This window comes from Ylistrum balloti, unplaced genomic scaffold (assembly GCF_031769215.1).
Source record: "Ylistrum balloti isolate Yb309-2 unplaced genomic scaffold, AGI_CSIRO_Ybal_v1 Utg369672, whole genome shotgun sequence".
NCBI lineage: Eukaryota > Metazoa > Mollusca > Bivalvia > Pectinida > Pectinidae > Ylistrum > Ylistrum balloti.
In genome coordinates, this window is record NW_026781917.1 from 2,064,704 (window position 1) to 2,077,947 (window position 13,244).

At 34.8% G+C, this 13,244-nt stretch overlaps 2 protein-coding genes across 3 annotated transcripts in view; one reads left to right on the top strand and one right to left on the bottom strand.

Annotated features, from left to right (window-relative positions):
• LOC132562872 (Krueppel-like factor 3) overlaps positions 1 to 5,787 on the top strand; it is a 54,108-nt gene extending 48,321 nt beyond the window's left edge. For both annotated transcript variants that reach the window (XM_060227649.1, XM_060227656.1), the window contains 3 exons: positions 433 to 644; positions 1,034 to 1,207; positions 1,465 to 5,787. In XM_060227649.1, coding sequence (XP_060083632.1) covers positions 433 to 644; positions 1,034 to 1,206 — 385 coding nt within the window. In that variant the 3' untranslated portion in view covers position 1,207; positions 1,465 to 5,787. The remainder of the gene's footprint in view (positions 1 to 432; positions 645 to 1,033; positions 1,208 to 1,464) is intronic.
• Positions 5,788 to 7,257: 1,470 nt separating this feature from the next.
• The window catches only part of LOC132562522 (transmembrane protein 131-like), a 55,247-nt gene continuing 49,260 nt past the window's right edge, over positions 7,258 to 13,244 (bottom strand). The window contains exons 35-38 of the mRNA XM_060227271.1: positions 12,142 to 12,342; positions 11,699 to 11,823; positions 11,183 to 11,365; positions 7,258 to 10,774 (exon numbers count right to left, since the gene is read on the bottom strand). Coding sequence (XP_060083254.1) covers positions 10,526 to 10,774; positions 11,183 to 11,365; positions 11,699 to 11,823; positions 12,142 to 12,342 — 758 coding nt within the window. The 3' untranslated portion in view covers positions 7,258 to 10,525. The remainder of the gene's footprint in view (positions 10,775 to 11,182; positions 11,366 to 11,698; positions 11,824 to 12,141; positions 12,343 to 13,244) is intronic.

The window sequence follows — 13,244 nt, forward strand, 5'->3', positions numbered from 1 at the left end:
AACAAAACATACTTAGTTAAAATTCACACCATAGCATTAAGATCTACATTCGATTAGTCGGTCTGAGAGGAGGAGGATGGAGGGGAGGGGGGTATATTTTTGTTAGCATCTGCTCACTTTGTTTTCAAGATGCAATAAAGTTTCAGTGTCAGAATGAGTTTCTTTTTGTGTAACAATCACTTATGTGTTAAGCTTATTGACATCTGATGTTCAGTCCTGTCGAGGTGAATGTAACACAATACACCATTTTTATCGAGCAGTTGGTATGGTGTGTAAAACACAATTGCAGACTCATTGTTGGCCCTGCATTTGTTGACTTTTCTATTGAAACTACAATCGATATGTGTGAGCTTTTTAACAGGCATTGGGTGAACGAATCAATATGCTACATGAAATATCTAATTGTAACTATAAATCCATTGCTAATTTCAGTAAATTCAAGAGTTTGGAACATACACTTCCACACACTGCGAGTTCCCCTCTGCCTGTCAGCAATCCCTACTCCATCTCTCCGGTGCCTGCTGGGATGGATACCTTCCTTGAACGCGAGAAGAAGAGGCGAGTGCATCGTTGTGACTTCGAGGGGTGTAACAAAGTATACACAAAAAGCTCTCATTTGAAGGCTCATAGACGAACGCATACAGGTAGCTATCATTGTACAAAATTAACTCAATTGGAATTTATTAATGAATTTAAAATTGCCTTTTGGTTTCTCAAATTTGAAACAAAGAGTAATTTCATTTTCTCTTTCTATGCTTTGTGTTAAATGACCAATCTTGTATTTGTTTCTTTGAAATCAACTTTTAACAGAAATGTAATTTTTAATATTTTCCTGTTTGGAATTGAAATGATTAAAAATGGTGATAATAAACAGATTGTGCATCTGTTTTATGACATTGCCTAGGGGAGGAGGGAATGAGAGAAGGGAAGAATTGATCCTAGTGGGGAGGAGGAGGGGAGACAGGTAAATGGATCACCTGTCGTCTCTAACCTTGTTGTAACGGAAATATAATGCACTATTTGATGTTGACAGGAGAGAAGCCCTATGTCTGTAATTGGGAAGGATGCACCTGGCGGTTCGCACGCTCTGATGAACTCACCAGACATTACCGAAAACACACTGGTGCAAAACCGTTCAAGTGTAACGTCTGTGATAGAGCCTTCTCACGGTCAGATCATCTGGCCCTGCATATGAAAAGACATTGAGGTAAGGGAGATAACTGCATACATTTTTCAAAAAGAAAGTAAAATTGCATTATAGCAAATTTATTTTAGAGAATATTCTTTTGATTGCACAACCTGAATTTTGATCAAATGAAAGTATGAAATTGTTTCAATTTTTGTTTTGTATGATGTCCTTGGGTTGTCATTTTGGAAATTAATGTTTGATACTCTCTCAAACAAAATGTAGAAGGATTTCCTGTTTAATCATTTGGCTAATGATGTTTTATTTCTGTGTTGTAGGATGTACTTTGTTCAAGTAGATTCCAATATCAGTGGTGATGATCCTCCATTTCCTATGGTTGTCATGCCAACCAACTCCACCAGCAATAAACCTGAGGCTGTTGCCTGTTGAACTGCGGGTTCAGTTCATGCAGCTGTGAACGCCGATAAATGTCTTCATTATTGAAGAGACACCAATCACCTGGCTTAGGTCCCAGAAGAATTTCTCAGTTGCCAATGAGTTTTTTGCTCAGCAAATTGGAGGATCTTACGGCAAGTTTAAGCTGAAAGTGAGGCTGCAGTCAGAGTTTATGTAGGGAACTGTCCTGTCATGTTGCTAAGCAACCATTTGGACAGAGAAGAAATATACACCAAAAACAGGGGAAATAAAAACCTTGATTCAAGTTTGTGTCCACTGCATGGCTAGTATTTGCAAGCTGTAAAGCCCTGTCCCTGATGTGTGATTGACAGTGTACAACAAACTAGGCTCCGCCCTGGATGTGTGATTGATAATGTCCAGGGGCAAACTAGGCCCCGCCCCGATGTGTGATCGACAATGTCGAGGGGCAAACTAGGCCCTGTGGCTGATGTGTGATTGACAATGTGCATGGTGCAGGGTACAAAACTCTGTACCACAGTATGATTGCATTGTATAAGAATTGCTCATTGCTGTCCCAAGTACAAATGTCTGACAGTGATGATGGTTGCTAAGCCCTGCCCCTCATGTGTGTGATTGACAGAAGCTTGACAGAATTGTGATCGGTACATTAGCAGGCAATTTCAGTTGAGACAGTATTCACCAAATGTATAGATAATTTGTTTTCACTGCCAAAATGCCAAATGCTTGTTAGGAACAAGCTTATGCAATCGTGAGTGTTTAAGTGGTCTGTGTGTGGGAGGCAGCACAGAAATACACACACGTGCGGTTGGCTGAGAAGTCACAATACACAGTTCATTTATCTTCATTTGTGCTTCATTGATCACTGAACTGATACCATGAAGATACATTAGAACAGTTCCAGTTATTTTGTCTGGATTCAGCATAAAACCACAAATTTCATTATAATTTTTCATAATGAATTATTTCCACTGAATTAAAACTTTCTGCATACATTGTATGCTGGATAATTTCTGTGTAGAGCTAGTGAAAGTTTTAAAGAATATATAACACACATGTTGATTAAGTTGACAAATCACCCCACCAGGCCAAGTATTGCTCTCCCACCTATAGTAATAAACCTTCTAGCTTTTCAAAGCATCATTTGCTTTGGATTTCTCTGATGATATCCCTGCAAAAAAAAAAATTGACCTCTTTAAATCTCAAATGTTTACCTAGATTAAATTTATGATATCATTTTCAACAAATGTTTTGGAAGTATAATTTTTTCCTTTATTTCATTAGGCAAGTGTGGTACAGATTTCACTAGTTACAGGAAAATCACGAAAATATTCAGCATTAAACTTTCAAAACCATAAAACATACAAGCAGTCTTTTGTCTCATTGTTATTAACAACTCCGGATGTTGACAAACAGACAGTTCAGGTCATCGAGGTAATTTCCTGGCAGACTTCCTCATATACACACGAAGGCAATTCAGTCCTATGTTTATTGTTACACACACCTGTTGAACAACATTCTTCATGAAACTTAGAAACTTGAATTAACATGTATTGTGTTTTTTCTTTCTTTCTTTCTTTCTTTATTGAAATTTCAAGAAGCAAACCAGACAGTATGAATTGTATCTACAGAAAACTATTTTGAATTTTTTTTTCAGTTTTTCAAAATGGAAATTTGTGACTTTCATTTGTGCACTGTTTTTTTTTTATATGTGCACTGGTGGTTTTGATGCACTAGAGTCAATTACGGTCTCAGATTTGACACAATGCCAAGAGGTTTTAAGACCCAGACAAACATAAAGCTGTATTAGTCAATTATGAGCAATATAGACAAACATTTCCCTGAGGTCTTCCAGAAATCTGCAATAATCTGTACTAGGTCAAGCAATATTTACCTGTTATTGTTTATTTGGTTATTTACCTTCATTGTTTGTATATATCTTTTACCACAATGTTCTGGAGTTGGTATTGATTGACACATTCTTCCCTGGTGATGATCTACGAAGTTAAAACCTGTGATTTGAATTTCCTTCCTTCAAAATCTTGCCAGATATGTTCTGTGATTCAAGTAAAAAGTTATAAAGACATAGTGTAGGAAATTATTGCAGTGAACATGTTGTAAAAATAAGGGTTATTTTCACTATTGGTCAACTGATAACAAAATTCAGATTTAAATTTTTCTAATAAAATTTTACTTTAAATTTGTTTAATTCACTGTTATACCTAGAACTGTTTTGTTGTTTTAATTAATGATTGACATAGAATGATGGATAAGAAGAGAAATCATGTCTGTTAATTTCTGGTTACATGTACATTAAACGCATTGTTAAGATAAATGAATGGTAACAACATTATGTTGATGTAGAAGATATTGATAGAAAATATGTTGAAGCATGTGGCTATTTGAAATGATTAACCAAATGAGTAAAGATCTTCGTAAATTTAAGTCAATATAAGTACTTCTTCCGAGAGAATATTCCAAATTTTTTGTGTGGAGTGTTAAGTTTGAGGAGTTCATTTTACTGTAAGCAATAAATCTCATCATCCCCAGGTCATTTTGAGACTGTTTTATTGTCTGTCCTGCTGTATAAAGATCATATAATTCAGTGCTTTTGTGTAAATTATTTTTTGTGTTAATATAATTCAGTTATTTTTATGTAAAGTCACTGAAACATGGTGCTATGTCTATGTATATTAATGTACAGAAACAGCTTTCCTTCACTACCTGTATCAAATATCATTTCAAAAACAGCTATCCTTAATATTCAATTACCCATACCTAGCTAAGTATACCCAGATTATATTTTTGCCCAATTCTGTGTCTTAACCAAACCTTTTTTAATGAAACTTCATTGTACAAAATGTGTAACATTTTTTATAATTCAAACATCTCTGTGCCCCAATTTTCTTTCAAACTTCTTTTTAACTCTGATTCACTTTCAAGTATTTGTATGACCCTGATTTCTTTCATTTGTTGTTATTCATCCTTGTATCATTGTTAAGTGCTGTATATAGAAAATTATGTCTTTATTTATCATTAACTTATTTAATTGCAGTATTTCAATAGATATTGCAGAACATAATGTTGTAAATATAAATGAACAGATATGTTCCTTTGCCAGAGGGACCTGTTGTAAATATGTAAATAGACCATGTACCAATTGATTCTATGAATGTGGTAATTTTTACAGAAGTCTATATGTTGTTTTGGTGATTACAGTGTGAAATGTACCCTGTGGAATATAGTTATAGAGAGTGAATGGTATTTTTCATTGTTATCAGTATTCTGTTTTTAATAATTGTTTTATTCAAATTACTTCGATGATTATTTTATCGGTTTTTTTTCAACAGCTTTTAAGAAAAATATTTGGTCAGAAAAAAAGAAAACAAATCAAGAAAATCTGTCTCAATGATTGGTTATTCTTCAACATGACAGCATTCTTAAAGACGAATTATTTTGAGGTTTTCCAAATGATTGAAGTAAAAAAGATTTATGAAATATTTAAAAAAAAAAAACAAAAACAAAAAAAGAAGACAATACACACTAAAAATTTTTTTTGAAAAATTGAAAATTATTAAAAGTAAATAAATTTTCAAATGTATTTAAATTTTCATATAACATACACATGCTATATTGTTTTAATCATTCCTATACCAAGTCACAAAGTCATCCCACTGGTCATAGATTCATCTCCTGTAAGGTCGTGGGGTCATAAGTTCATCTCCCTGTAAGTTCACAGGGTTACAGGGTCAAGTGTCAAAGTGCAATAATCCTCGTATAAAGATCATTAAAGTCTGAGGAACATTTTTATTATTGAATGTTTTATTTGGTGTGCTAGTTATGCATTTTGTTAGATATGGTTACTATGGTAACGTATAGATTGTTACTTTGTTAGTGTGATGTTGCGTGAATGTTTGTTAATAGTGTGATAGTTCCGATTGCTCAAAGTTTTCATTTGTGTCAATGTGGGATATAGAATAGTGGACGAGAGTATAACGCAGCCGTGGAACCCTTTGGATATAATTCCTATTTCTTTTTAAGGGTGAAATATGTTACAGGGCTAGAAATATGATTAATTTGTGAAAAATAAAGATATTTTTTGCAGCTTGTTAAGAAAAAATGGAAAGTGGTTTCCATGGTGATGAGAGATAGTTTGGCCATTGTTTACAATGTCTGTGGTCAGAAACAATCATTGTCCTCTATAATTAAAGTATATAGAGCCAAAATATTATTGTCTGTTGTTTGTTCAAAAGGTTTTTCATGAGCTAAATGTTGACTGAAAACTAAATCCAATACATAAATGCTATATATATACAAAAGAGTTCTTTCGACAAGAAAAGGTTTCAATCTGACCATCTTATCTGCAATTTTTAGCCCATGATCATCTGGCTATTCAAATACCCCTATGTCCATGTTCTGCCCATCTGTTAACAATTCTCGATATCGTTATTTCTTGAGAAGTACTGGATGGATCTTTCTTAAATTTCATATTTAGGTTCCCTTGGTCCCTAGTTAAGCCCATTTGATTTTTGGACTGATAAGAAAAACAAAATGGCGGACAGGTGGTCATCTTGGAAATTTTCAATGATGTTTGCAATCACTATTTCATGAGAAGTGCTCGATGGATCTCTCTCAAATATCATATATAGGTTTCCCTTGGTTCTCAATTGTGACCTTTTGATTTTGGGATTGACAAACAGCTGACAAATGGCCATTTGCATAGATCTATCTCAAATCTCGTATGTAGGTTCCTCTTGATCCTTAGTTATTCTCGTTTGATTTTTGGACTGATCAGAAAAACAAAATGGCTGACATGTGGCCATCTTGGATTTTGACTTTGAAAATTTGTAATTGCTATAGCTTTAGAAATGCTACATATAGATTTTTCTGAAGTCCCTAGTTGCATCCGTTTGATTTTGGGACTAATCAGAGAAATAAAATAGCCGTTTAACGATTGTTATAGTTATTTCTGCAATGGAACATTCAAATTTCTTATAAAGAGCAAAACAGAAAATAGAAGGAAAAAGTACCAACTTTCAAAGAACAAAGAAAGATCGATCAGTGGTGGGTGACAAGATCACCACTGTTATGAAAGCGAAAAATATATCCCGGTAAGACAGCCAGAACCATTCGGGCCACAATTGTCTTTGTTACAAAAATAAGGACATGGTACAATTGTGTGATAATTGCAATTTCAGCACATTGTACAGTAGATAAGTTTTACCAGAGACATTTTGATTAATCAAAGTTTCTTAAATGACAAAATAAATAATAACTGGAACAAAGAAAGGGAAAAGTATCACAGACATTTTGATTAGAAAACAGCACTAAATATTACAAATACACAGTAACTGATAACAAGTGAAGTCACTAAATGAATAAAACACAAAGGAATATTTCATTTCCACTTGTAATTGTCAGCGTTCCTTCACGGACATTAACATTTGGATAAACTGTCTACTGATAAGAAATTAAACCTTCTTAAAAATATTCATACCAATGAAAACGGGTTGATATCAGAATGTTATACACAAGAAGGGAGATAACCCTTATTACAAAACGGTATTATCAGCACAACTTCATCTATTTAACAAAACAGAACTTAGAGCACAATTATTTTAAAGAGGTATACAGAAGTGAGATCTGTGCATCTGCTGATCAAACTATTTACTTCATGAACAACAAAAACAAGAAAATGCAGTAAAAACATTTTTTTTATTCAAGTCTTTTTTTTTTAAAGTTTCAAAAGTTGTTTGCTTATAACGTGGAAGCTAGATTGTTACTGTGTTTGTTAAAATAGTAATATCATAGATTCTCCACAGAAATAAAGTGAGCCAGACACGAACCCCACAAGGGAGTCCATGCTGACAACTTTGGACCACTTTGGTCTTATACACAGAGCGAGGCATCAATCCAGAAACAACAAGTCTCAAATCGGGCAAAATACACGAGATAGCGCTACATCAGGACAACAAAATGTGACTCAAGTTTATATAGGGTAAGTACTTCTTTAACAATAAGTATACAGAAGGGAAATCACTTTCAACACGTCCTAATGATTTGTAAAAAAGTGCTTTTCCAATACCATTAAAAAACATATTAAATTGCAATAAAATAAATATCTATCAGAACCTCTGATCTAGAGAGGTGCTACGGAGTTCATTGAAGTTAACAATTCTTTATGAGTAAAGAAAGCCTAAAAATGTAGCAAATCCGTTAAACTCTGGTGGGTTATTCATACAAAAATAGCACAGAATATTATATTCGGCAGGTTAATCAAACAGCACACTAGGAAAGATAGCTTAAGAGAATAAATCTTCAAAAAAGGAGAACCATGGCAAGAAAGGAAGGCATGAAGATAGAAGGAAGACTAATCAAGATGAAGATGTCAAAATTAGAGAGAAATTGGGGATGTACATTTAAACTACATTATTAAAAGTTTGCCATAATTTAAAACAGAACAAGTATATCAATGTCAGGCAAAACTTACAGGAAAGCAAAACCAAAACAGAGAGGAGGGAATAATTCCTACATAGGTATTCTACAACCATGGGATAATACGACCCTGAAGTTAATGCAAGGTCACATCCTAATATGGTTAAAATTTTGTCAAAATCGATGGTTATTCACCAACCCAGCGGCATCTTAAAATCTTCAGTCAACCACAAGTAAGTTCTAGGTACAATGCAGGTCACACATGTTAACAACCTAATATGTAATGGTCTTGAAAATTTTGACATTTATAGTTCTGTCATTTGTTGACATGATCCATATCTTGTCCAAGACTGAAGAGTTACCACATGTTAAGCCAAGAGACGCAAGATATTCTCATTACAACCAGCCTGTTTATTGGTAAAATCAAAAGCTAATATTTCATAATTATGCGTAACAAGTTTTAAACCATGATCCCTATAATAGCTGCAGAATATTAATAATATGAATCAGTGACAAGACTGATTGAAGCGGAGATAATGTATAGCAAGTTCTTCATCTATATGGTTAAATACTTTCAATATTCCTGTATACATACTTGAAATGAATTGAATAGTGCTATTTATTGCTATAAATGTACCAATAAACTTCAATCTTAGTAATGAGACAAAAGCCTGATAGAACGCATTGCATGCACTTATATGTGGCAACCGAGGATTTTAAGAAGCCTGAGAGGATCAGGACATTGAGTAGGGTGTGTCCTAGGGAGGCTGTATCACCGGTGGGAGGGGCTTCAGCAGTTGTCATGACGATCTGGCCTTGTACTTATATAGAGGACAACAAGAAATGATCAAACATAACAAAAACAATGGATTTCTTAAAGGAGAGGCCTGATCATCACAAGAACTTGCTGCGGCCATCCACACGGGGACTGCCGTTTATCAGACATTAGGGGGCCTACCTAGGGATAAGTCACATTTTGTTGTAATAATCTTACAGACCACTGGTGTGGAGGATTTATATAGCCTTAGTTAAGGATTCTAAATGGAGAATTTGACAAAGATATCTGCAAATCTAATTTTTAAAAATGTTTGTGCCTGGTGTTTGTTCTCCACTACATTCACTCCCTTTTAATGTAAATTAAAAAGAGTATAAACAGAACCTAGTAAACAGATCCAATATTTACTACTTGCAGTAAACTTGGCACAAATCATTAGATGAGCAGAAATATCTTTGCTCTAATTTTCTTAAAACATCTTGTTCTATAACATGAATGTCTTTTGTACTCCATTGTCTGGACACGATTGTGATGTATCATTAGGATAAAAAGTAAAGTCCGGTTTTACTGTCCAGTTTGGGGGTACCACCACTCAGATTGGTCATCTATACCATCTACCAGTTGGCCTTAAGACTCTGGTCCGATGGATTAATTTTCAACCAGTGGTACATTATATTGTCAAATTGGTTCTTTCTTGATGTGGTAACACATCATATTTCATTTAAGGAATTCTTGATGTGGAATCAACCAAGTGGAATATGATTTTTTTTAAACTCTAGTTTGAAAACAGGTAACAGGTTTGATTTTTCTAGGTAGATAATGCATCATGTGGTTGTAAAATTATCATGTAAATTTTAGAATTTGTTTGCAGTGTTAATGAAACGACTGTTTTTATTTTTTCAGTATTTTAGTTTTAACAAAAGCCTTCTTTTTCCACAAGGTTCAATTCTACACATACTAAAATTCCAGATGAGTTACTTGTAATTTTCCCCATAAAATATACAAACACAACACCAAATATGAGGTTGTCATGACAACAGTATCTGTGACATTTACAGTTGTGACAAAGTTGTAGAGTACAAGCAGCCTTCCTTGGAGTACTATCACAGGGGCTTAACATAGTCAAAATTTAAAAAGAATGCTTATCTGACAGCCAGATCCTAATACACATGATTAACAAATCGTGAACAAACAGTTTTTTTTTGTGTATCACTACTGGAACATAAAGAGAAAACAATGATGGTTCACATCTAAATTTATAAAATCATTGAATCCTGATAAAACACAGGTAAAAGTAATGTTATTAAAAAATTCAAAACATTCCAAGTCTACCAACACAGCAAATTGCAATATGGCAATATTGTAGGGATGAATATTCATAAAGTGAGCAAGAATATTCATAATGTTTGGATGAATATTCATAATGTTGGATGAATATTCATAATGTTGGGATGAATATTCATTAAGTCATGTTTATTTATTGCCAAAATATACATGCAACAGAACTGAGCACAAACCTCGGCAATATTTCTATAATTATTAGTTTCATATCAGTCATACTAAGCATGACCCAAACATGATCAAACAGGTACGACTGGGGTATCAACTACACAGAAAATTAAAAGGAAAAACAAAACAATAATTGGACATTAATTAAAAATTCAAAAATATGTACTTATCAGTGTGTAAAAAGCAATACTGAAAAGGGCTTAAAGGGAGGTAACTATGGAAGGCTGCTTGTGCTCTCAAATTGTCTACTGTAACTGACGATCTTTGTTGTCGCCTGCTGGTGCAGAGAAACTTCTGGCCTCGCCTGCATGTAGAGGCATACTCCGACCCTCCATGGAGGGAGGGGGAAATTTCATATTGTCGGCCGTTGGTGGGGGATAGTTCATATTATCTCCAGTTGGTGGTGGATAGTTCCATCCACTGCTGGTGTTTGGAGCATTTGGTCCCCAAATATTAGCCATTGAGTTGAATGGGTCGAAAGTTCCAACATTTTCCTAGAAAAGAAAAGGAATCTAATGTAGAGATATATAAATTTAATGAAAATGGACTTTTTAAATTTCTAACTCACTGCAAAGATGTGAAATTTCAGATTAAGTTCTTCCATTTATCTGGATATTTCAAACTGAAAAAATAGAATGACAAATATTTTTGTGTGCGTGTTATTCTATTCACAGAAAGATTTTCCTTTCATTTAGATTTTGTCCACAGTTGCGTCCTGTATTGAGTATGAAAATCACACACATAAAGGCCTAAATAAATGAGTAATGAAAGAAATGCTCAGGTCAATTAAGATCAAGGATACAACCAATACATCCAAAGACAATAAATCAGTAAGCAGTTAGGAGGTCGTACAGTACAGACAAAATTTCAGTCGATTGGGTGCCTAGTGTAGTGAAACTTACGGGAGTACTATTCGGGGTTGGAGAGTGGGTGCCATCATTGCCGTTGAAGCTCTCAGTCGTCATGGTATCGGCAGAAGTGGAGACCGAGGTTGGAGTGTTGCCACTCCATCCAGAGGTGAAAGACATCAGAGAGTTCCAGCCAGAGTTAGCACTATTGGTCAGAGTGCTCCAAAGACCTCCACTCTATAAGTAACAGAAAAATTCAAACATAAATGGCAGTCAATCTTCAAATAAATCTCAGCCATTTTAAAATGTATCTTTAAGCAGACATTGATGAACTTGAAAATTTAAGTAACACCTTTATTCAATTTTCTTTCAAAATGGAATCTTTGTAAACTTTTTGAAATTGGACTCATTATATATATATACAGAAATGGTGCTATAGCCTCTTCTCATGTCTAGTTTCATTCTGTTTAACTGACACGAAGCAAGATTTCTAACGACACTGCAATACATGTGTAATATTATTCTACAGAAAATGTAAGTTTAGGATGTGGAATGTTCTAGTGTACATACTGAGGAAGTCGGTGGAGAGTCAGTAGTGGTGGACCATTGGTTTCTGTTCTCCATGGAATGGTATTCCGAGTCCCACAGACTCTCACTCCTTACGGCGGGGTAATCAAAGCCTGGCCACTCTTGTCCTGTAAGGAAGAAAGGGTTTGTTTATCAAACAGATCTACATACATTTAAACTGATATCACTTCCTGAACAAGAACTCCGTCACATTACTTAAATATGTGAGATTATGGTAAATATCAAAACAAAATTCTCTCATCAATGTTTCTTTTCTTTGCCTCAAAGCGTTTTGATCATTTCTATGTTTAAGCTACTGGTGTTAATCTCCACAAAGAGTCTAGGTATTACTTGTACATACAAGACTATAATTAGAGAACTGGACGTTTGTGTTTCATAGCTGGTGTCCCAACACACGAGCACCAGGTACAAACAAAACATTTTACCCTTCATGAATCTGATCTGGTGTTCCTTGACACGTCGACGTCTGTCTGCCATCAGCTTCTGCATCATCGTCTGTGGCTGGTCGAATCCTGGTGCAGCAGTGCTAGTGGCAATTGACGTAGGCGTGGAAGGTGTTGTGGGGCTGATGCCACCGCTTGTGGTGCCAGTGGGACTGTAGTTGTACAGAGGAGTGTCTGGGAAGACTATAAACAAAGTGACAAGCATTAAATCAATGTTTCTTCTTATTTAAAATAATCAAATATTTGAAAAATATTTTGCAAGATATTAAAGGCACTGCAGATGTACCTTAAATTTACTAAATCATTAGAAAAATTCCTGTGGAAGAGTTTAAGAGTGAGAAAAATCACTAACATTTCTATACAACCCATTGATACCTTACAGATAATACTGCCATCTTTCACTAAAGATAATGCTGCAGTGTGATGTTGCATTAATCAGTTGAAGAATACAATGTAAACTTGCACAATTAAATCAGATCTTGTTAAAGCCTGTCTGTACAGTTAGTAACACCAATATCTAGTGGTCTGTACAGTTAGTAACACCAATATCTAGTGGTCTGTACAGTTAGTAACACCAATATCTAGTGGTCTGTACAGTTAGTAACACCAATATCTAGTGGTCTGTACAGTTAGTAACACCAATATCTAGTGGTCTGTACAGTCAGGTAACACCAATATCTAGTGGTCTGTACAGTTAGTAACACCAATATCTAGTGGTCTGTACAGTCAGGTAACACCAATATCTAGTGGTCTGTACAGTTAGTAACACCAATATCTAGTGGTCTGTACAGTTAGTAACACCAATATCTAGTGGTCTGTACAGTCAGGTAACACCAATATCTAGTGGTCTGTACAGTAAAGTAACACCAATATCTAGTGGTCTGTACAGTAAGGTAACACCAATATCTAATGGTCTGTACAGTTAGTAACACCAATATCTAGTGGTCTGTACAGTCAGGTAACACCAATATCTAGTGGTCTGTACAGTTAGTAACACCAATATCTAGTGGTCTGTACAGTCAGGTAACACCAATATCTAGTGGTCTGTACAGTCAGGTAACACCAATATCTAGTGGTCTGTACAG